Source organism: Silurus meridionalis, chromosome 12 (genome assembly GCF_014805685.1).
Source record: "Silurus meridionalis isolate SWU-2019-XX chromosome 12, ASM1480568v1, whole genome shotgun sequence".
NCBI lineage: Eukaryota > Metazoa > Chordata > Actinopteri > Siluriformes > Siluridae > Silurus > Silurus meridionalis.
The window spans coordinates 21657521-21683404 of record NC_060895.1 but is presented as its reverse complement, the minus strand read 5'-3'; the positions used below and the strand labels follow the sequence as shown (position 1 = coordinate 21683404).

At 39.0% G+C, this 25884-nt stretch overlaps 1 protein-coding gene across 1 annotated transcript in view; it reads left to right on the top strand.

The window, feature by feature from the left end:
* Window positions 1-25884, top strand: part of nbeab (neurobeachin b) — a 426194-nt gene that overhangs the window by 96137 nt on the left and 304173 nt on the right. Inside the window, 4 exon segments of the mRNA XM_046863205.1 lie at window positions 8026-8257; window positions 14070-14170; window positions 15523-15618; window positions 21400-21521. Coding sequence (XP_046719161.1) covers window positions 8026-8257; window positions 14070-14170; window positions 15523-15618; window positions 21400-21521 — 551 coding nt within the window.

Here is a 25884-nt window from a genome sequence, read left to right as displayed (position 1 = left end):
GACATCGTGAGGAGGTCAGCCAACCTAGAAGCTAGCTAGCTTGTCTCATCCTGGGAAAGTGTTTGTTCGCCACTTCCAGACCAGTGAATACGAGCGGTACCACTGAATATCAGCCTCTAAAGAGCAGTGCAAATTATAAGTCTGCATCTCTGGTGAGTAGTTTGTATTTTATTTAAATTTTTTATGTTTTTGTCATGTTATTAGACAAAAATTGATTCTGAACTGCTCCAGATGATGTAGGTGGTACAGTTGCAGTTGTAGTGTAGAGGTATGGAGTCTTAACTGGGTTTCTTGCTTTAGTAAAATAGTATTCACCCTCAATATGTGAAATGCCTATATCTCTGTAGTGCCACATGTTGTTATATTGCGTTTTTTTATTGTATTGATGGTTTCTATAATTGCAACGTGATAGTGGTGGTATTGAGAGCTAGATTAATTCGGGTAAGTCCACACTGAAGGCCCAGTTATGCACGGCCCGCCACTGATATATTTAAGTATTTTTTTTTCTAGAAATAGTTTTTGGTTAGAACCCATCCTTTGCACAGTATGTTTGGGCATTTTGGTTTCAAAAAGTGAATTTTCTCCCTTTTTTTTTTAAGGAAGCACAAATCAGTTACGTCACGAAAATAAAAGGGACATTTTTTACTCAACCCTCCTGTTTGACAACAACAATAAGTTTTCTTTCTTGTACTGGGAGTCTTTCGGGAATTCTTGATGCTGTTTTCACATTGATTTCTCCTCTATAATTTCATCTACTTGTCTGTTACTCTCAAGCCTGACCCCAGAAACTGCAAACAGCCCACTGGAGACACCATATTGTCTTTTTGTGAGTATTCCCTTTGAAGAACTGAATCAGAAAATCAATTTCATTCCTAAGATTGATAGTTTACTTTCTCCCCGCCCTTTGTTTTGAAGCTGTTTTCCCCCTAGCTCTAGTTTCTCTATTTTAACCGAAAAAAACCCTTTTCCCAGCAGGAGTGTCTGGACTTCAGCTTTCATCAGCATACACACTGAGTGGAGAAAGCACCTCTCTGCAACCCTGCAACATATTTATAGCTAATAGATAAGACACACCACCTGTTCCTTCCCCACATCTCGAGACCTTTGGGGCTTCTTGTTTCCCTCATTCTCATTCACTTGGAAATAGGACATGGACTCTATTTATTTCTATCTACTTCCACGTCCAGTGCGAGCTCTCGACGAAGAAATGGTTCAATCTCCGCTGCATGTAGCCATGGCAACCGTGAATCTCCTAAAGCCAGCCTTTGAGGGAGGGGTAGTTTTGTGTCTTCAGGCTGAGGACCAAGAAAGACTTGTGTGAATGTTATTGACTTGTCCCTAGTATAGATGTGAATCTATCTTTTATAGATTATCTGTAAGAAAAGAAACATGCATTAAAAAACCAATACAGTTTTCACAAGTAACAATAGAATGCATTTAGTTTTTTTTAGGCATGAAAACGTGGTTTATTTTGTGGTAACATTACACATTTAAAAGTAGGGAAGAAAAAAAAGGGGTGATTAACAAGCAATTAAAGAAGAAAGGAAGAAATGAACAAACAAATAAAAGGCTGATTAACAAGGAATAAAAAAATTGAAGGATAGAAGGAAGGAAGGAAGGAAGGAAGGAAGGAAGGAAGGAAGGAAGGAAGGAAGGAAGGAAGGAAGGAACAAATGAATGGGTGGTTACCAAGGAATAAAAGATTGAATGAATGAAGGAAGAAATGGAAAAAAGGAGGAAGGAAGAGTTCATTAACAAGGAATATAAAAGGAAGTGCGGAAGGAAAGAAGGATGAAGGAAAGAACAAAAATGATGGGGTGGTTGACAAGAAAAAGAAGCAAGGAAGAATAAATGAAGTAAGGAAGAAAGGGTTGATTTACAAAGAATAAAAGAAGGAACAGTGTTATTTACAAGGAAGGAACGAAGGACGATTACACATTAGCAAGGAAGAAGATAAGGTGGTTAATGACTCTGGATTAGAAGGTTACAAGTTCAAATCCCTGCACCACCAAACTGCCACTCCTGAGCCCTTGAGCAAGGCCCTTAACTGCTCAGTTGTAAGTCACTCTGGATAAGGGCATCTGCAAAATACCGTAAATATAAAAGTATTAAAAGGAAGGAGGAAAGAAAAAAAAAATGAAAGAGCTGTTAATATCTGCGATAATGTAATTGAGAACAAAACCTAACCTCGTCCTACAACCTAAAGTGTAACTATAAATGGATAAAAAGTGTGACTTTAGGTGGTCGTCTATTATGTTAAAATGTCTGAATGAATTTTGATCACTCTTTACCTCAGGAAAATTAGAAAGAGTGTAACTTTTCCATAGCACTTCTTCTTCTTCTTCTTTCGGCTGCTCCCATTTGGGGTCCCCACAGCGGATCATCTTTTTTCATAGCACTATTGGATTAAAAAAACAATATTAATAATCTGAACCATGTTGCATGTACATTTGTGTAGACGAATAAAACAATTACTTCTTGAATAGCTAATGGCCCTCAGAATGACAAATCATCTCCTCACAACCTCTCATTATCTTCATTTTAATAAGTTTGGTTAAACTCTAAAAGTTGCTAGTTTTTTGTTAGCTAGTACTCAGGCGAATAACTGGATATAACAGCAACTGGTATCCTTTTTTCCTGCCATTCATTTTGTCTCTTTGCTACTCCTTCTTTGTCATTTTCACACTTCACTGAGTTTGTCTTATCTAATTTCCCCACACTGTAGTCATTTTCTGTAGTCATCCTTCACATTATACGGTTCACCGTCAGTCTGCATGGTGTGTGTTGAGTTCTTTGTGATCTCTTTAGGGGATGCTTGCCTGTGGGTGCTATTGGGGGCAGATATTTAGGGTCCACGTTTTTTTTGTTTGTTTGTTTTTGCTGACTGAGGTGACATTTACATATAGCATTAAACTAACATGAGCAGATTTACTTTCATTTATTTATTTTTTATGACAGAGCACTTTTTGTATCATATCAAATGTGTGAAGTAAAAAGTATAAAAACTTTGTTTCTGGTGCATTCAAAAAGCTTAAAGAAACTTAGAACAAACCTGAACCATGTGTATTTATGCTGCTATTTTTTATACACTATATGGACAAAAGTTTGGTAACATCTGACCATAAGATTGGTATGTGATTTTGAACATCCTATTTGGCATTTAGTCCCCATTTGCAGTTATGATAACCTCCACTCGTCTGGGAAGATGTTCCACTAGATTTTGGAGTGGGTTTGTGGAGATTTGTGCTCATTCAGACACAATGGTGTTAGTAAAGTCAGGTACTGATGTAGGTGAAAAGGTGAGGAGGTCTGGGGTGCAGTCAGCATTTACATTCATCCCAAAGGTGTTCAATAGTGTTGAGGTCAAAACTCTATAGCAGGAGATCTTCCACTCCACCCGATGTGAAGCATATCTTCATGAAGCTGGATTTGTGCACAGGGGCATTGTCATGCTGAAACAGGTTTGGGTCTCCTAAAGTAGTTCAAAATAAGGGAAAATGTAATGCTACATTATCCAAAGACATTCTATACAATTGTGTGCCTCAGACTCTGTAATAACAGTTTGGGGAAGAACCACATATGAGTGGAAGGTCAGGTGTTCTGATACCTTTGGCCATACAGTGTACTTTTTTGTTGTTTGTTTTAAAAAAAAACCCCTCATTTTTAAGAATCCCCTACTTCATGATTAGCTCAGGGCTCCCAAAATCGGCAAATCACTTCATAATAATCTCTCGTGATCTTCATTTCACTCAGAATTGAGCCATTCTTTGAGACAAAAGAGGCTCAGATGATTCACTATTTAAAATATTTGGCGCAAATCGTCAAACATTCACATCAGCAGTTAATACTTTATTCTTGTATTTTTGTGAGGCAATTTGTGGGGGAAAAAGGATAAAGAATTAGCCTTGATTTCTTTCCTTTTTACTGAGCATGTATTCATTTTCAGTTTCAGCGCTGCTCCACTTTCGTAAAAAATGAAGCAATATGCTAAAATGCCACAAAATTACATGTCTGGTGATCTGTGTGATTTTAGGGCAAAAGAAGATACTTACTTAAGTAAAGTCCATCAAACTAAATGTTAAATGATGAATACATTATGGTAATTCAATGACCTGATTTACTCGTTTTCTATCAGCATAGCACAGAGCTAATCAGCACAAACCACCGCTCGGACAATCACATTCCTTTCAATCGTGTATGGAAATTTCCACCTAGTTTTCTAGCTAGGTAGCTTAAATATAAAGTAATATAAACTTATTAGTTAGCTAGATGCTACACAGCTTGGAGTAGAGAAAGTGTAAAATTCTTATTTAGCTTACAGGGGAAGTAAAGTGAAAGCTTGGATGTGTTCAGTCTTGATCCAAATTGACCTAATAGTCGTAATATTACTATAGTTATATAGTCTTATAACATAGTCTTATAGTGTTTATGGATGTGGTGAGGGAAGACATGCAGGTAGTCGGTTTGAAGGCAGATGTAGAGGACAAAGTAGTATGGAGACGGGTGATCCGCTGTGGCGACCCCTAATAGGAGCAGCCGAAAAAAGAAGTTGGACGCTAACTGCATTTTATTAGCTCTTGTCACCGAATATCTGAGAGAATTTTGGGTCAAATTTGTAATCTTCACTGCTACTTCCAATGGACACTGCCAAATTGAATCATCTAGCTAACAGACAGTAGCCTGACAGCATTTCTGAGAGGATTCTAAAGTAATATATGTGATTTATACTGCTCTCGCAAACCAGGCAGCTACCAAGTTCCCACCTTACAGGATTTCTGCTTCTGCAGAAGCTCAAATGAATATATTATATTGTCTATATTAATGAATTATGTTGCAAAATGAATAAATAGCATATATTTGTAAGCAGGGTTGGGCAAAGATACGTCAAAATGTATTTTAAAACAAAATACCAAATACCTTAAATTTAAGTGTATCAAAATAAAATACAAAATACAGCAGCCACACCATATAAATTGCTGCATTTTTGTATTAAAAAAAAGTAAAAAATACTTCTCCAAGGAAGCTTGAAATTTCTTTGCAAACCTTCCAACAATTGGTCTATTAGATCTGTTCCTTCACCAACATACACACACTCTGCTGATTAAGTAAAAAATATGATGAAAAATATGAAGCCATTTTATCAACCCTATCAAATGCAAATGACAAAATCCTATTTTATATTTGAAATACGTATTTGAAATACATATTATAAATACTGCCCACCCCTGGTTGTAAGTTAGTAAATCAGCTGTAGATAGAACCTAAGTGTGAAACAAGAGGTAGTGTAAGAAATTAAAGCAATAAGAGCAAGTACAGGCCACACTCTTGTTTATTTAGCATTACTTAGCATTTGTTTGCTGAGCCATCTGTCATTAAGTTCTGTTTGTATTAAGCTTCAGGTTAAATAACATCTGGATTGATTAGGACTCCAACAGCACACAATGAAACGTCTAGAAGCTCATTTTCCATTTTAACATCCAAGTGATGATTCAGAAATAGAAGTCAGAAAGAATGAAAACTAAAGACTCAGATCTGACTCTTACTATCAGTTCATATTGAGCTATAGACTTTTTTTGGAATATCCAAATGACCCAAATATTTTTAGCATGCTAATAGCCAAAATAAATTTCACAGCTCTATGAATTGCCAGGTTTTGCACACTTCGGTTCATCCTGTCTTTGAGACTACATTTCCATCAGCTCTCCCAACACAATAGGCACAAATTACTCATCGGAAGCAAGTGTGTAATTAAGCTCATTAGTTGAGAATGCAGCGGCCCGGCTTCTGAACGCTGGTGTTAATAAAAACGCGGTAGAGAATGTTGCTCACTGATAACCCCTCATTCTCTAAAAGCACACATTCTAGGTTACTTTGGACCTTTAGTAAATATATAAACTCTTATCTTTCTGTAAATCAATTACATTTTCTTTCATTCTGTGATCTCAGATTGTAAATGTGGGAGCTGGAAAATATTGAGACACAGAACACAATACACAAACGATCCTCATGGAGGACTTATCGCCATTATTTTGTTTGCCAAAGTACCAAAGTAAAGGAATTAGCGCAGAACTTTCCAGATTCTTTATCACCTTAGCTAGCAAGTTAACAATGTTTGGGTTTTCGGCTAAGCAAGAAAATAAAAAAGGAAAAACAAGTGATTTTGATTTTCTTCTCATGATTTAAAAAACGTGTATTAATATACAATTATTTATAATATAAATACAATGGATACTAAGGTGCGTTAAGAAGTAAATATGTACATTTAACATAAAGGAATTATAAAGTATGCTTCCTGTTTGTCTTTTAGGTTTGTTCCTGGGTGTTTCTTAAATAGTTTGCTTTCCGTTGGTGATAACTCTGATGAGTCATCAGATGTGTAATGGTTTCATGACAATAATGCAGATTATTTTATTTCCAATTTTTAAAGACTGTTAAAAGCATTACTGTGTCTTTCTTATGCAATATACAATTAATATAATTTTACTATATATGTTTTATTTTTATTTTTGCATGTTTTTGCCTTCTTCAGGCAATAATAAAAAAACTTTCTTTCGGCTTCTCCCATTAGGGGTTGCCACAGCGGATCCTCCGAACGTTTGATTTGGCACATGTTTTTACGCTGGATGCCTTCCTACGCAACCCTCCCCATTTATCCGGGCTTGGGACCGGCACTGAAAGTGGCTGGGGTTGGTTCCCTGACCGGGGATCGAATCCGGGCCGCAGCGCTGAGAGTGCCGCATCCTAACCACTAGACCACCAGGGGACCTATCATATATTATTATAATAATAATAATAATAATAATAATAATAATAATAATAATAATAATTATTATTATTATTATTATTATTATTATTATATTACAAACCTGAATTCCATGCCGGATTGTTCGAAGTTGATGTTATCAACAAATGCCACAGGTATTGTTAGTGGAAATTAGGCTACTGTTGGCCAAATGATGGCCAAATATGGGGTTTATGGATGTAGTGAGGGAAGACATGCAGGTGGTTGGTTTGAAAGGGGCAGACGTAGAGGACAGAGTGAAATGGAGATAGATTATTGGCTATGGAGACTCCAGAAGAAGAAGAAGTAAAAATGTTTAAAGAGAAATTCCACATGTTAAAGGGTTAATCCACATGTTGTCTGAGGAGATGGCCCTTGCGCCTACACTGTAGCTCAGCTTCTAAACAGCTGCCACGATGACAAATCATTATTTACTAAAAAAGTGCCTAAGAGAGTAAATATGGCTTCCATCACATTTCATCTGAGCGGCGACAAGTAGCTTGAAAGCTTTAATAATCGCATGCATTGAGAAATGTTTCAGTGGATTTTTTTTGGTCAGGAAATCTCTTAGCCTTCAGTTTTGCCGACACAGTTGTGCAAATTTTACCCACAGCCCAAGACTGAAAAGCCTATTCGTCATTACACTCCTCATCTGTTCTGTAGCTAAACATGAGTATGGCGGAGAGGCGTCTGTCAGTCAAATCATGTAAGCAAACAGCTGATGTAAGCACAGCATCAGCCTGGCTGCTCAGTGGTGTAGAGGAGAGAGATGCTTTCTTGCAGTCTCTTGCCGGAATAAAAACAGCAGCCGTTCCAGGGTGTCGCAATCCTCTGATCTCGACGGAGCTGCCAATCCAGCCAACACTATTGTCTATTTATCATGCTAATGTTACTGCAAGATTTCACAGCCTATTTTCCACATGCCTGCCTTTCTGCTTGCGGGTAAAGAAAGCTCAAGGCTACTTTGTGTCTCAGGCAAGGAATATGGTGGTCAATTTCATGCTTGGCGAACTACGAAAATAAAATCAGGCCTTATTACTTACAAGCATTGCTAATCGTTATTGATGATTATAGAGCTGACCTGAAATGGCTGCTAAATATTTTTGAACAGACTCGGACATCCAGACATGACAGAACAGGATACGATGTGTTATGATATGATCCACTTTTCTTCCTCTTGGCATGCTAATAAACACCTTTCGGGAACATGCTAACGCATCGCCTCTTTTTTATTTGTTCCGCAGTTGGTAGGCGGCGAGTTTGACCTGGAGATGAACTTCATCATTCAGGACACTGAAAGCATTGTGTGCATGGTAGAGCTTCTCGAGCACTGTCAGGTCACGTGCCAAGCCGAGATCTGGAGCATGTTCACGGCCATCCTGCGCAAGAGCATGCGCAACCTACAGACCTGCACCGAGGTGGGCTTGATCCAGCTCGTGCTGCTCAAGATGAGCTCCGTCGATGACATGATTGCAGGTAGGACTTTCGACTTTGTCCAGAATATACAAATATACCAGTGCTTAATTAGCAATGCTAATCGTGTTAAGAATTAGCCAATGGCAGATGCACTCACATGACACTTGATTGGTATTTAGGAGCCCAGATTATCCCAGAAAAACCTTCCTCACACTAATACATCACTTGATTATTTTCTACCCACCACAGTTAAATTGAGTGATTGTTTGAGTTACTATACCCTTCCTGTCAGCATGAGTCAATCTGGCTGTCGTCCTCTGAACTTTTTATCAATACAGAATGTTTGGTTTCATCATGCCATCATGGACATCACACCATATACCAACCTCTATGCCAAGTCAATGAGATCATATTTTTCCCTTTTATTGATATTTGTCATGAATATTAATGTAAAAACTTTCTTTCAGCTTCTCCCATTAGGGTTCGCCACAGCGGATCATCCGTATTCATGATCCGCATGTTCAATTTGGCACGTTTTTACGCTGGATGCCCTTCCTAACGCAACCCTCCCCATTTATCCGGGCATGGGACCAGCACTGAGTGCACTAGCTTGTGCAACCCTAATGGCTGGGGTTGGTTCCCTGACCGGATCGATCGAGGGCAGCAGCGGTGAGAGCGCCGCATCCTAACCACTAGACCACCAGGAACCCTGTCATGAATATAATGTGATATTAATAATATTAAGGTGGTAGCTTAGTGGTTAAAGCATTGGACTTTTGATCAAAAGGTCGTAAGTTTATTTCCCAGCCACACCCAGCTGCCGCCCCTGGGCAAGGCCCTTAACCCCATAACTGTTGAGTTGTATGAATGAGATAAAAGTCTTTCTAAATGAAAACTGTTTGCCAAATGCTGCAAATATAATATCTGCATGCTGCAAGATTTAGCTAAGGGCTATCTGCATAAATGTCCAGTTGCTCCTCTGTAGTTTTCCCAGACTGCATCCTTCCAGTCAATGACCTCTGCGATAGAGGGTTCATTTATTATTTTTTATCTTTATTTTTGATAAAAGTGGTACCGGTCAAAGTGACCTGTTTTTTATTAACTGCACATAATAAGCTGGGCTGCAGCAGAAGCTCATTTCCCCACAGCATCTTAGCTAATCCTAGCATCAGGCCCACGTGGTGCAATAAACAAAATACAGCTTTGTTATGAACTTGACCAAATATAAGGTCAGTGATAATGAGAGAGAAGCTTCTCTGAACAGTAGGCAGGAGATATTAGCAAAGCCACTGAGAGAAATCTGTTTCTGTGAAAGTCTGAGCTAGCATTAGCACTGAGAGAGAGAGAGAGAGAGACATAAGGATTAGGGTGATATCTCTTTCACATTGTAATTCAGTGGAGACACAGGCTTAGGGACAGAAAGAGAGAGAGATTAGGGAAGAGGTCTCATTTGTCGCAAACTGATTCGTAATGAGATTGAATGGCAGTTTAAAGGAATATTACATTTACACTGCCGTCTATGAATGACAGATTGTCATGGCCTTTTTTTTCCCTCTTCGTCATCGTCTTCTGTAATTGATGTGCATATTTTCATGTCATGGCATTTGCTTTTTTTCAGATTTTCTGATAAGGCACTCACCCATGGAAATTTCTTTGACAAAATATGATATAAATGACATGCCACTCTCCAATCAACATATATACAGTACAGACCAAAAGTTTGGACACACCTTCTCATTCAAAGAGTTTTCTTTATTTTCATGACTATGAAAATTGTAGAGTCACACTGAAGGCATCAAAACTATGAATTAACACATGTGGAATTTATGTACATGATGTCCAGCAATAAATGAGAATGTACATGCTTGTGTTTTTGGGGGTTTATTTACACAACAGCGTTGCTGTGATTTGTTTGATGAAGCGATCGGCATGCTATAAAAATGTACATACATGTTTGCTAACAACAAAAGGCATATGTGCACCAACTAAATGCAGAGATTTACCAACATACAATACAAACCACCGTCGTTTCTCGATACAAATCTTTATTATATTCCATAACATTGCAAACACAAAGATCGCTCACAAAATCACCAAAAACTTGCGGGATGTAGTTCGTTTTTACAAAAAGCTAACCAGTGTCAAAATTAAATTCGCGAGTCATTTCACTCTGACACACAGCTCTGAAAAGTATCCTACACGCGGTTACTATGGTTTTTTTACAAAGTCTAAAATGCTTTGTGCAGATGTGCTCGCCTGTGCTGACTGCACACTTGATACAATGTCTTCATCGGTGATCACGCCATCAGTAACGACGTCTTTGTCGATTTCTATGTAATCTCAGAATTCCTGGACAGTGATGGCTAACTCCTGTGCTTCCTCCTCCAAGATAGCATCTGTAAGGCTTGATTTTTCCGCCACTTCCTCGAGTTCTTCTGCGGCTGCACGGCACTGTGCCTGAAACTCACACCCACTAATATAAGACGCGCCCTGGGTGAGGGGTACTTAAAACTTTGTATAAGACGCGTCTTATATATGAAAAAATATGATGAGTGAGATGGTGAAGTGGCATCGATAACTAACATTTTCAAAAGCCGGCGATTGTTCATGGGGATCGAGATAACCGATGTTAAGTGGCAAATTTGGCCCTCTTTTGTGCTCGAGGTATTAGGGTGTGGTCGACATAAAAAAATTCGACATAACCGATGAGAAAATGCTAAGACAAAGAGAGAATTTGGCGGTTCCACTTCAAAATTGGGTCACCTAAACTTTCCTGCTGTATGTGGTTCTTTTCCAAATTGTTAGCACAAAGCTGGAAGCACTCACTTGACGTCTTTAGATGTGGTATAATAAAATTTTGCATTCACTTGAACTTGGAAACACAAACCTGTTTAAGCATAGCAATGCTCCTGTGCATATGGTTTACAAAAATCCATAAACACACTCCATATATATATATATATACTCACACCAAAGACATAAAAGTGCTATCAAAATCTTCTTCTTCTTCTTCTTTCGGCTGATCCCATTAGTGGTCTCCACAGCGGATCAGCCGTCTCTATACCCCTCTGTCCTCTACATCTGCCTCTTTCAACCCAACTACCTGCACGTCTTTCCTCACCACATCCATGAACCTCCTCCTCGGCCTTCCCCTTTTCCTCCTACCTGGTGGCTCCATCCTCAGCATTCTCCTACCCCATGTCCCTCCTCTACAGATGTTCAAACCCTCTCAATCGGGCCTCTCTCACTTTGTCCCCAAAATGTCCTCCATCCGCTGTCCCTTTAATAAACTCATTTCTAATCCTGTCCATCGTCGTCACTGCCAACAAAAACCTTAACAGCTTCAGCTCTGCTACCTCCAGCTCCTGTCTTTTACTCAATGCCACTGTCTCTAATCCATACAACATTTCTGGTCTCACCACAGTCCTATAAACTTTCCCTTTCACTCTCACAGATACTCAAAAATCTATCAAAAATCACTCCTGCCACTCTTTTCCACCCACTCCACCCTGCCTGCACTCTTTTCTTCACTTTTCACGAAAAGTTTCTTTCTTTTCTTGACTTCTTTAACCCAGGTTTTCCCACAGTCCAGAAAGGTATCATATCTTTAACTACAAAAAATCTTAATGGCTGATATACTTTTGCAGTTTTGTCACTCACTCACTCTTTCTCGCATACGGCACAAATGCTTCAGCTTTGTTCGTTTTGAGAAGACTTGCATACCAAATTTTTGGGCAGATAAAGAAAAGTCAAGTCAAGTCAAGTTTATTTCTATAGCGCTTTTCACAACAGACATTGTCTCAAAGCAGCTTTACAGAAATCAACAGTTAAGGTGAATGGTGTGTGTTTATCCCTGATGAGCAGCCGTGGCAACTGTGGCAAGGAACAACTCCCTTAGATGTTATGGGACCTTGAGAGGAACCAGACTCAAAAGGGGAACCCATCCTCATTTTGGGTGACTTCAAGAGTGTGATCATAAATCTTTCAACAATACAGAACACTGGAGAGTGAGAACTAACATGAGTACTGGAGTGTGTGATTATAAGTAATGTTCTTTCTACAGTCTTATACAGTCTGTATGGTTATAAAACTAGGAGCTACTGAGCAACTCATAAAATAGCTCAACATTTGTGATCATCACAGATCCAACACCAGCTTCTCCGTGCCAGAGCCTCTAAACACTCCAGGAGGTCCAATGTCGAAACTCCACACATGTAGTGGGATCCAATTGGCACTGGTACGTCTTTGGATGGTACGGGATGTTTGCGAGTTCGGCATCTACTTCTTTAAAGGTCCTTTAACTTCATGAGGTGGGACGTGTTTGGAGCTGGTCAAACCTCAGGAAGCCTCGGGATGGGGAGAAAAAAAGAAGCAGTGGATAGAATTAGCGTAGCTGCTGTTCATGATATTAACAGCACAATTTGATAATGTGCATGTGATCAGATGTTCTGGAGCACAAGGTTATGGTGTGAGACGTATGATATGTGTAGGCTTTGCTAAAAAGTTTTTAATCTGCACTTAAACTGGGAGAGTGTGTCTGAACCCCGAACACTGTCAGGAAGACTGTTCCAAAGTTTAGGAGCTAAATGTGAGAATGATCTACCACCTTTAGTGGACTTTGCTATTCTAGGAACTACTAGAAGCCCAGAGTTTTGAGATCTCAGGGAGCGTGATGGATTGTAGCATGTTAAAAGACTGTAGAGATACATGGGAGCCAAACCATTTAGTGTTTTATAAGTAAGAAGCAGTAGTTTGTAGTCGATTCGAAACAGGTAGCCAGTGTAGGGACGATAAGATTGAGGTTATATGATCATATTTTCTTGACCTTGTGAGAACTCTTGCTGCTGCATTCTGAATTAACTGAAGCTTGTTTATTAATGATGCAGGACATCCACCTAGTAATGCATTACAGTAGTCTATTCTGGAGGTCATGAACGCATGGACGAGCTTCTCTGCATAAGATATAGATAACATGTTTCTTAGCTTAGAAATATTTCTAAAATTAAGGAAGGCTGCTTTTGTAACTTGGTTGATGTGATTTTTGAAAGACAGGTTGCTGTCTAAAATAACTTCCAGGTCTTTTACCGTTGAAGGCTGAGGCTAATAATGGCTCATGAAGTTTCATGGCACAGGATGCTGTTTAAGCTGATGAATTAGATTGTGTATATAGATTGCCACCAGCCTATGTGTCTATTTTTATCTATCTTGCCATAGGCTCTGATATACGTCAGAGTTTTGAAAAACAAATAATCCCCATCTTACATATGCAGATACATTTGAATACATTTTTTTTAAATTAATTTTAGAAACTGTTTGCCATTATTAAAAGTTAAAATGTAATATTTGATATATTTCTGCTATTTATGGACTTTTTAAATGTAATATTCTATCAACAAAATTATTGTGAAAATATTGCTGATATTTGATGTATTCCACAGCTTTAATTTAAATAGAACACACTAAGATAATAACATAAATTAGCTTTTTTTTTAGCCAATAAAATGCCTTAACTTGGATTTAAAGTTTTGAATAATTATTTTAAATACAGACTCATGTTGCTATATTTTCAAATCAACTAAACTATAACTACTAATCTATTACGATATTATTATAAATATTACTAGGAATATTTCTATTTCAGGGTTTGCAATAGTGTCTGAAATGCTGCTGTATGCATTTTATGGGCTTCTTAAAGATTATGTTCTTGTCTACTCTCTGGGGTGAAATCACGTCAAGTTATAGTTGAAATCACAAAAAGAAAACAAGGAGGTGCAGTTTAAGGAATAAAATGCATCAATATCATCATTACTATTCTCTCTCTCTCTCTCTCTCTCTCTCTCTCTCTCTCTCTCTCTCTCTCTCACATTCTTAGACCTGTTGGTAGACATGCTGGGAGTCCTGGCCAGCTACAGTATCACTGTGAAGGAACTGAAGCTGCTCTTCAGTATGCTCAGAGGGGAAGGAGGATTGTGGGTAAGATCCGATTCTCCAAAGTCTGTTAGTGACATGGATCTCATGGATCAGAACTGGATGTGGAACGAGTGCAGCTTGTGCTGATATCGACTTCCTGTTGATGTCAGAGCGAGGGCTATTGACAGGGTATCGATGTGGGTACTCGCCATAGTAAAGACGTCGACAGCACAGCTATCACTTTCTAAACCGAGTGGAGTTCTCTATCTAACGCAGTGATGGTCGTTCATGAACTATTCGTCCATTTTGAACGAGTCTTTTATGTGACTCAGAAGAAGAGTTGTCTCAAAGAGCGATTTGTTCATTTTCTACTGGACACGCATGAGCAAAGCATTGCAAAATCTCTGTAGGTTATATACAGAAAACAGAATTGAGTAGTTTATCTCTCGACTCTTCTAGTCGTTGGTTCTTTTAACGGTGACTTCCATATACACAATATATACACAATGCAGTAGATCAAGTTTTTTGCTCCTAATGAAATCAGTCTTGAAATTATTGTTATAATAATTATGGGGTCATGTGACATGGACCAAAAGATATGAGAGTTGAGCTACTTATTCTTATCATAAGTTGTTCTTAGCTGCAGTGTCATATTTTTATTACTTGAACTATAGTTAAAGTTGGCGTATTTAGACGTGTTGGGGGATCTGATTATTGAAAATTTTACTTTTTTTCAATTTTCAAGGGAACAAAATAAACTAAATGACTCAAAAAAAAATCATTTGGATGGAAGAGATGATCTGACCCTTCCAATACTAATTCGATGGAGTGCTCCATCATTAAGAACTAAGTTATTATAGGTGGATGGTGTCAAAAGAGACACTACAGAAAAAGTGGAAGTGCCATTTGGTGCAATTTATACGCTAAAACAAAAAATTGACAGTGTAAAAATTTGAGCAATTTATCGTATTTTTCTTAAGGTTTGCAAGCAAAGTATAGGCAATGAAGGCTCAAGATTTTGTGTATAACAAACTGAGCACTGGGTATAAACTGTTCATATACACTTTCTTACAATATATTTTTATTATTAAATATAAACATGAAAATTATCCAATTGCTGCAAAAGCTCCATTCTGCAGGCACAGTGTAGGTTAATATGTTAAGAACTTAGAAATATCACTACATTACAATCACTACCATTCTTTATTGTTTCATAGCAAACTAAAGGTTAGATTTTAACCAACGCCAACTACAAATCCGTTCTTAAAACTTATTAACTTGGTTTCTTAAAGTGAACATCCTTATTTTTTACTGCTTTTGCTAGTAATATACTGTATTTCATGACAGTAATGTGTGCCATTACAGTAATGATCTAATATTTGTTAAACCTTCTCTGCTGTATGAATTGTGTGCAGCCGAGACATGCGGTGAAGCTGCTTACTGTCCTGAATCAGCTGCCACAAAGACATGGACCAGATGCTTTCTTCAACTTCCCAGGTCGCAGTGCTGCTGTGAGTCGAACATAATGCACAATGGATGTTGTATTTTATTTATTTTTTGTCACTTTGATTTCCTTTTAGTCAGTCTTATCCATAAAAATAGGGAATAAAATCATTTGAGTGATCACAGGGTGATGGAAAGTAGAGTGACTACTCTGACATGTATTCGTTTCCAACACCACTACGTCCCAAAGTGGTTCATTCTTCTTCTATTACAGCAAAATGCCACGAATTAGATTTTTTTCTTTTAAATCTATGAATGGCAATTTATGATGTATCGTGCCCTGTGGTGGACTTTATAAAGCATTCTCAATGGACTTCTTTCATAAATGCTAAAGAAACCTCACCTTATAGAAATGATAAACCTCATCTTACAGAAATATTTGCAGTCTATTTATCATAAGGCTTTTATTATGCCATTCACCTGCTATTTCCCTGTGTGGTTACTATAGAAATACTAATACAAACCATCATTGTTCTTTATTAAAGATTCAAGATGGCGCTGGTTACAACGGCTGCCATCACGATTGCTCTGAATACACTTTCTTTGTTTTTGTTTATTTTTTGTATTTATATACATATCTACCATTTTCTTTATCTAAAATAGCTTTTATTACGTATTTATTATTATATATTGGTCTACAATCCACTCGTTTTTAAACCCGGACCCATGTTGGCCGAGCGAGATCCTGAGGAACAACAAAGGACGCGACCCATGCCGGCATCCGTGAGGGAAACGAGTCGGCATCAGTAGCAGCCTGAGGGCACGCACACACTGCGCTTCTTACCAAGTATCCTGTTAGCCAACATCCAGTCTCTGGAAAACAAGCTCGATGACCCCTGTGCAGGGGTTAATTTCGAGAGAGACTTTCAGGACTGCAACCTTCTCTGCTTCACAAAGACATGGCTGAACCCAGCGGTACTGGACCTTGCTTTCCAGATGGCTGAATTTTCTCTGTTTACTGCATGGACAGAACAATGAATTTAGGGGAGTCAAGGGGAGGTGGAGTGCGTCTGATGGTGAACAACCACTGGTGTGACAGCACAATCATTATACCTATTTTATGCCCAGTCTGGAATTCCTGACCATCAAATGGCGCCCTTTCTTTCTCCCTCAGGAATTCGGCTCGGTCATAGTCAGCGTCGCTTATATTCGACCTCAAGCGGACACGGACGCTACAATATGGGACTTATATGATGCACTCACACTACATCAGACACAGCATCGGAACGCTGTGCTCATTGGGGACTTCAACAATGCCAACTTCGAGCACACACTGCCAAATTTTTCAGCCCATTGCCTGGACAATAGGCCACTGCTACACACCGTTTAAGGACAAGGCACAATCATGTCCATCATTTGGAAAATTGGACCATGCTGCCATCTTCCTCGTGCCTGTAAACAAACAAAGGTTTTAACAGAATGCTTTAGATGACACAGATTGGGACATGTTCAGGTGCAGCATTGATCATGTCAACACGTTTATGGAAGTGGTTGTCGGATTTATTGGGAAACTAGAGGATAATATGGTATAAAAAATCCATCATCAGAAAGTTTCCCAACCAGAAGCTGTGGATGGATAAAACTATCTGCAATGCTCTGAAATTCCGCTCTGCTGTCTACAACGCGGGGCTCAACACCAAGAACAAGGCTGCATCTCACAGTGTGTGCAGAGCAGTGAAGGATGCTGAAGTGAACGTTGAAGTGAAGTGGTGCAACGGGAGGAAACTAGAGTCACAGTTTCAACATGAAGGCAAAGACTAAGAACCATCACTATAAAATACCATCCTCCAGAATGGGGAATACAGACCCTTCTCTGGCAGACAAGCTAAATATCTTCTATGCTCGCGTCAAGGCTGCAGCTAATGGTGCTAGCGGCACAAACAGCATGCACACTGAGAGAGCCGGAGGGAGAGGTAAACACATTCATCATCTCAGAGCATGAATTTAGGAGGGGATTCAGGAAAGTGAATACCAGGAAGGCAGCAGGACTAGATGGCATTACAGGTTGGGTTCTGAAAGCCTGCACCACCAGCACCGGTGTTCACCAAGATTTTCTACCTCTCACTAAGACAGCCTGTAGTCCACTCTATCTCAAAGAAACCCCAGCTCGCCTGCCTCAGTGACTATCACCCTGTAGGTCTGGCCTCAGCAGTGATGAAGTGCTTTGAAAGAATGGTCAAAGACTTCATTAAAGCTTCATTACCGGACACTCTGAATCCATTACAGTGCACATACCCCCAGAACCGCTCCACTGAGGACGCCATTGCTCATCTTCTCCACACAATGATGAGCCACCTGAACTGCAGAAAAAGGAATTATGCGAAAATGCTGATTGTGGACTACAGGGTTTTTTTTTTTTTACAGACTACAGTGTTTAGCACTATAATTCCCTCTAAACACACCTATAAGTTGGAGTCGGACTTAAGATCACCCAGAACCTGTCACATCAACACTCTGGTGAAGAAGGCCCGACAGTGTCTGTTCCATCTGAGATGCTTAAGGGAATTTAAACTACCCTTTTAGGTGCTAAAGACCACACCTGCACCATTGAGAGAGTCCTGACGGGTAGCATACCTTCCGGGTTTGGGAACAGCACCATTCAGGACAGGCGGCCCTCCAGAGAGAGTGGTGCAGTCAGCTGAGTGTACCATCTGCACCGAGCCCCCTGAACTGCAGGACATCTACAGCAAGTGGTGCCGGACCTGTCTCACTTTTCCTTCGTTGCACAATTATGTGCACAAATAGCACAAGTGTTTAACAAGTTTAACACTGGACTGGCACACTGAATTTAATATCAGTACATGGAGACAATCACACTGTGACACTTTAAATCTGGACTTCTGTCTTATATATATATATATATCCATCCCTTTCTGTCTAATTTGTATATATTTATACATATATACAATATCTTACAAAGGTGAGTGAACCCCTCAAATTTCAGCAACCATTTTAGTTTAGTTTAGAGTTATTGAGTATACAGTAAATCTGCACTGCTATACAGGCTGCACTACTTCTTCTTTTGGCTTCTCTCATTTGGGGTCGCCACAGCAGATCATCTGTCTTCATACCCCCCTGTCCTCCTTATCTGCTTCTTTCAAACCAACCACCTGCATGTCTTCCCTCACCACATACATAAACCTCCTCTTTGGCCTTCCTCTTTTCCTCCCTCCTGGTGGCTCCATCCTCAGCATTCTCCTACCGATATACCCCATGTCCCTCCTTTGCACTTGTCCAAACCATCTCAATCACACCTCCCTTACCTTCACTCCAAAACGTCCTACATGTGCTGTCCCTCTAATAAACTCTAATCCTGTCCATCGTCGTCACTCCCAACGAAAACCTCAACATCTTCAGCTCTGCCACCTCCAGCTCCACCTCCTGTTTTTTAGTCAATGCCTCTACACCATACAACATAGCAGGTCTCACCACAGTCATATAAACGTTCCGTTTCATTCTTGCAGATACCCTTTTATCACAAATCACTCCTGCTATCACTCCTCTCTACCCACTTCACTTCACTTCTCTAACACACTCTCCATTACTTTGCACTGTTGACCCCAGGTACCTAAACACATCCACCATCACCACCTCTTCTCCTTGCATCTGCACCACTCCACTGCCCTCACTCTCACTCACACACATGCACTCTGTCTTACTCCTACTGACTTTCATTCCCCTTCTCTCCAGCGTGTACCTCCAAATCTCCAGGCTTTTCTCAACCTGCTCCCTACTCTCACCACAAATCACAATATCATCCGTAAACAGTCCTCCTGTCTTACCTCGTCCGTCAACCTGTCCATTACCACTCCAAACAGGAAAGGGCTCAGAGCCGATCCTTGATGCTGTCCAACTTCCACCTTGAACCTGTCTGTACTGTACTGCACACTTCACTGCTGTCACACTGTCTTCATACATGTCCTGCACCACCCTCACACACTTCTCTGACACACATGACTTCCTCAAACAATACCTCAATACACCCTGCACTTTGACTCTGCCCATTAACTCTAAAATATATCCAAGTTACATTTCTAAAGTATTTTAACCTTAAGAACATTTAATAAAATGTTGCTTAAAGGTTGCTAAAATGTAAAGGGTTCACTTTCTTTTGTGAGATATTATATTATATTATATTATATTATATTATATTATATTATATTATATTATATTATAATATTTTTAAATCTATTTTCAATAGTTAGTTTTATAGTTATACTTTATACTTTTTATACTTTATTTTAATTTATATTGATTTTTTATATTCTATTTGTATTTACATGGTTACATGTTGGAGTCGTAAGAAGCATTTCACTACATGTACTCTGTATAAATGTGTATGTGACAAATAAAAATTTCAATTTAAACTTTAACAAATTTTCTATCATCTTTTGATATTATTAGCTATTATATAAAACATTAATATTTTGTCAGATGTTAATATTTCAGATGTAGATATCTTGTAAAAGATAAAATCTAGTCTATCTAAAAGATATCTAGTTTAAGATAAACAATATCCTGCTTTGCTCTGGTTAGACTGTAGTGGAGGTGGGAATAAAGCCTGTGTGAAAGGTGTGGAAGAGAAGAAGTATGTGAAATTTAGAAGTTCAATTTTGGAAGAATTTTGGAGTCTTGAGATTGTTTTGGCAGGAAGAACAATGGGGAAAGAATTTAAATAGTCGAAGCGAGAGGTTATAAAGGTGTGGTGGAGGGATGAGCGTGGGCTAAAGCTTTGCAATATTACAGTTGTGAAGCAGAGATTGGCGAAATAAAGATGTAGATGGATTTTAAAACTAGAGTTGAAAATGAGGAGGGCAAGTGCAGGTACAGTTTGGGATGGATTGCAGAAATAACTCTAGCTGAGTTTAGTGTTTAGTTGTTAAAACTTTGGGTGTACATTAGTCTAAGGTGGTTAGGGTTCAGCCAAACTTTGGATTCAGAAATGAAAGTATTACCAGTGCTATATATGGTGGATATGTTGCTGATACAGATTTGTGTGTGATCTGTGTTGTAGCAAAAACTGAGGCTGTTACAGCGAAAATGGAATAATAACATATTGGGAACAGGACTAGACGAATTACAGTAAGTGGGGGTTCAGTCATTAATGCATTGAGCAAGACCCTTAACCCTCACATCCCCCTTAATTGTATCAATAGGATCATTTGAAGTCATTATGGATAAGTCTAATTAAGTCTAATGCTGTAACCACTAAGCTACCACCACCACTGTTAGGCAAATAACGAAGACTAAGTGCAGGCAATATTAATAATGTACAGTGTAGGTTCATCATATATATAAAAATATATATGTATGATAAACCTACACTTTACATTATTAATATTGAACTATATATATATATACACACACAAAATGACAAGAGAGAGAGAGAGAGAGAGAGAAAGAGGTCAAAGTGGAAATGTACAGGTTCAAGTGTCTGAGATTGAGATTAGCATCTGAGTTGAGAGTTCAGAAGGCTGACATCTGATGGTAAGAGACTGTTCTTAAGCCTGCTAGTGTGACAGTAAAGCCTTCTGTAGCATTTGGCAGATAGTAGAGGAGTGGAGGAATAAATAGTCTGTGTTTGGGGTGAGAAGTGTTTTTGATTATACGTCTCACTGTCCATCGGCAGCGTTTACTCTATCAGGTCTATCAGTCTGTCTTCTGATTTATACTCGATTATAGGACATTCACATATTCAATAAAAAACATGTGACATTTTGGACAAACCCAGATTATGTCCTGTGTTGTCTTAAAAAAATGCTAAAACATTATCTCACGTGTTCTCCCAGGCGATTGCTTTACCTCCCATCGCCAAGTGGCCTTACCAAAACGGCTTCAGTCTCAACACCTGGTTCCGCATGGATCCCCTTAACAACATCAGCGTGGACAAGGACAAACCCTACCTTTACTGGTGAGTTGTTTACCTTTGCACGTCTGCATGACGATTAAATGACTAGAACAAACATACAAACAAAAACAGCTGAAATATTTAAGAGGATTAACGTATGAACGGCTTAATGTCATCATCAGACGCCGATGTCCTTGAATCTGCGCTTCTCCCTTTTTCTCCTGTACAGCATGAGCTCGGCTAATGGATTTAGATGATGTAGAGGATTAGTTAACATTAATGAGATTTAGGTCAGAGTTTGCTGATTAAACGAATGCGAGCACGAATCTGTGGTGAGCGAAACATCCTGGAATCAGAGGTGGAGCTCCGCAGGGAGAGAGTATATTAATTGGAGGAGTGAAATAATGCTCTGTGTAGAGACTTGTGGGTAATTAACGCCTACATAAATAGCCTGGGAGCTTTGTGTTTTATCAGCAGAAGTCCCAGGATGCATGGAGCAAAGCCTAAGGGTTGAGAAAAGCGTGTGAGTGTGTGTGTGTGTGTGTGTGTGTGTGTGTGTGTGTGTGTGTGTGTGTGTGTTTGGTGAGGACCGGAGGGCATGTGGATATAAAAGCCTTTGAAGTAGTGAAAAGACAGAAACAGGAGGAGATAGAGAGAGAGGAAGACAGAGAGAAAGAGAGAAAGAAAGAAAAAGAAAGAAAACAGGTGTCATGTGATGTATCTATCAGCCGTCCTGAAGTTAGATGAAGAATTGCGTCATTGCTGTAACTTTGTGTATGTAAACTTTAGACTTTACACGTAACCCCATATGGCCTCTGTTCAAGCCCATTTGTATTCATGCACTTGACAAGCTAAAAGGTCCGTGTGGTGTTGATGTGCTTTGCTAATCTTATTTCAGAGCTCTCTCTCTCTCTCTCTCTCTCTCTCTCTCACACATATTGCAGCAATTTACAAAAACACACACACAAATATATACACACACATACTCACAGACCCCTAAGCAGTTATAAAAGCTCGGAAAATCCCTGTAAACAAGTGTCTCTGAACCGCCGTCAGAATGCAAATGTGTCGATTAAAATTTTATATTTGCAGTGCAATTTAATTGTGTTGTATGTAAGTGATTTCCAGCTTCAGTCACCGGTACCTTGTGCTGAAAGGGATGCAAACCATTCTCTGCTTTAACACGGCTCGTTCGACGCACCTGCTCATTATTCAGCCCTCCAGAAGCTTCTTGCAATTTATGCTGTCCGATAAAATAGGTGCAAGTTCAATTCAATTCAATGGACATTGTGTTAAAGCAGCTTTACCGAGATGAAGCAGGTCTGAAGTTGAATTAAAGGAATGTAGCAGTTTAGTGCTTAAAAGTTTGTTCCTTATAATTGTAAGTTTATCCCTAATTAGCGAGCCAGTGGCGATTGTGGCAAAGAAAAACTCCCTGAAATGGCATGAGGAAGAAACCTTGAGAGAAACCACACTCAAGGGTGCCCCATCCTCATCACGGAATGTGCATTCATTACAGTTCTATCATTGTTGAGGTGTTCAGTGATAAGCCTTTAAATGCAACCTGTTCATGCAACCTGTAGACCTGCACTACTCTAGCAGACTGTTGATAATAATTACAGTCCAAATCCATTCTCAAAATTCTTGACAGTAACTTCAGGTTTAATGACACTGTACAGTGATTAACGGTAACAAAGACATGAGGGATCTCTGGAAATATGTGAGAGTGGGACGACGACAGCATCCAGATATCCCAGTACAACCAATTCAAAGGCCTTAAATATCCAGTGTTTTCTCTAAATGAGCTGGCATTGTACTGCTGGAACAGTTTTCAAGTCAAGTCAAGAAGCTTTTATTTTCATTTCAACCATATATAGCTGACGCATTACACAGTGAAATGAAACAACGTTTAAGTGCAGGGATTAATTTAATGCTAAAACATTCAAAAAACATCTTATTACAATTGTCTGCCTTTAACTTTGTGGTAATAATCTGGGAAAGAACCACAAATGGCTGGAAAAGACACATGTCCCAATATGTTTGTCCATATTGAGTAGTCATAAAAGACAAGTAGTATAGTAACATCTGATTCCTAGGGACACTTATAAATAAATAAAGGATGTGTCGAAATTGCAGTGAAAAGTTTATTTAACCTGAAGTATGGAAGGTGTCTTCAGTTTCTGAGGTTTGTAAGAGTCGAAGTTGAAGCTGTAACATTTGCTGTGCCATTGCAAAGTCTTCAGGACTGAGGAGTTTTACGCCTTGTGTTTCCTCAGTAACACGACAGGCACGCAACCTTTGTTTTATTACTTTCAAGAGAGAGAAAAACAACAGGGCTGGTGATGAAATGCCACGTTATCACCATATAACCTGCATCATAACAACAAAGAACGTTTTATATATTACAGATGAACCACGCTACGGATACGGTATGCATTAATTTTTATGTTCCTAAAAAAACATGCGTGTGTTATTTCTGACTTTTTTCATGTATAATAAAATAAACCTGCTCTGTTTTGTGTCTTTGTGAATCTCCTGTGCTTAGATCGTGTCTTTTCTCTCTTAGTCCCCGACAAATACATGACAAAAATCCAGACGAATTTTCCTCACTCACACATAAACGCTATTTGTAGGCTTATTTGTAAGTGACACTTGATGTTGTTTTGGCAGTTTACAGTAGATCCTGTTTGCAGTGTTTTGATTAAAAAATGTTGTCGAAGCGACTGTGAGTCACGACAGGAAAGCGGGTTTGATGAATGTTACACGCTTAGCCAAAGAGCGACCGAGCCAGGTTCAGTGCCTAGCAGATCAGTCAGGAGTCAGGAGTCGCTGTTATTTAAGATGATGTTCCTGCGTGGCAATTACTATGTAGTACCGAAGGGGGAAAAAAAGCCCCTGTAATTGCCAGGCAGCATAAGAAGGAAAACATTTGCCATTTTCTCAGCTCAGCATGTTACAAATAAAATGAACAACTCTTTTTTTAGCACACTGAACAAACACCAGTGCTCATAGAGGATTGTTATTATTCATGTAGGACTGAAATGGTCAAATAAAAGGCATTCTATTTGTTCAAGATCTGCCTTTTTCTGAATCCTTCTAAATCTATAATGAGGTGAAGGAGATATCAGTTAGGACGTCCAGGTTCCAGTGGCCTTGAAAAAATGGCCGCTGTGAACTCCCAGACTGCACACACACTCCAAGCTACTCATTGAGCACAGGTGTCATCATTTGCATGATATGGTAAATCACTGAGCAGTACAATGATCAACTGTACAACCAATCAACAATGATGGAACTGTAAATGGACATTAGGTGCCACCCACATCAGGATCGGCTTACTTTAAAGTCTGATTTCCCTCAAGTTTTCTTCCTCATACCATTTGAGGGAGTTTTTTTTGGTCTTTTTTTCCAATAGGGATAAACTTAACGTTATGAGGAAAAAACTTACACCGATCAGGCATGACATTATGACATTATGAGCGGTGAAGTGAATAACACTGATTATCTCATCATCATGGCACTTGTTAGTGGGTGGGATTTATTAAGCAGCGAGTCAACAGTTTGTCCTCAAATTCGATGTGTTAGAAGCAGGAAAAATGGGCAAGTGCAAGTACTGAGATGTCTAGACGACTGGGTCAGAGCATCTCCAAAACTGCAGCTTTATGATGTGTTTCTGGTCTGTAGTGGTCACTACCTATCAAAAGTGCTCCAAGGAAGCTTAAATTGCTGAAGAAGTTCATGCTGTTAATGCTCGACGGGTCAGAAATGTTTTAGCAGCAAAAGGGGTCCAAAACAATATTATACAGGTGGTTATAATGTTATGCCAGATCAGTGTATAGGCACTTATGAACGTATAGTTCATTCACTGTGAAGTAACACTCATTGTGGCAGGTTGGGGAATTGTTTGATATTTTCCAGTGCAATAATGTGCAGTTCCATTCATTTATGGTATATAGAATGAAACTGTAATTCAACCATAATTTAGTTTTAGCAGGAGCTTAATTTATCGATGTATAAAGAAAAAAACGCAGGAAATCAAATGCAGGAAATTGGCACAGTAAGGTTTTTAATTTATTTTTTATAAAACACCCTGAAGATTGCGAAAGTCAATAAATTGAAAAGTAAAATGAAAAATGTTGCTACCAAATGTCAATGATTCAGTATTAGTTCATGGCCTGGTGGATGAGGACCTCTGCTTTATACAGAACCATGTCAAAAACATATAACTTTTTTTCCATTTTCATTAACTAAGCTACATTATTATAAGTTTACATACATTATTTATAAGTTTATAAGTAATATCTAATAGCTATAAGTGAAATGAGCATTGGAGGACAGTACTTAAGTACATTTTTCTGATAAAGGATATCCAGTGGAGGAGAGTAAAGAAGTAAATGTAAATTATTACTGTACTTAAGTACCGTAT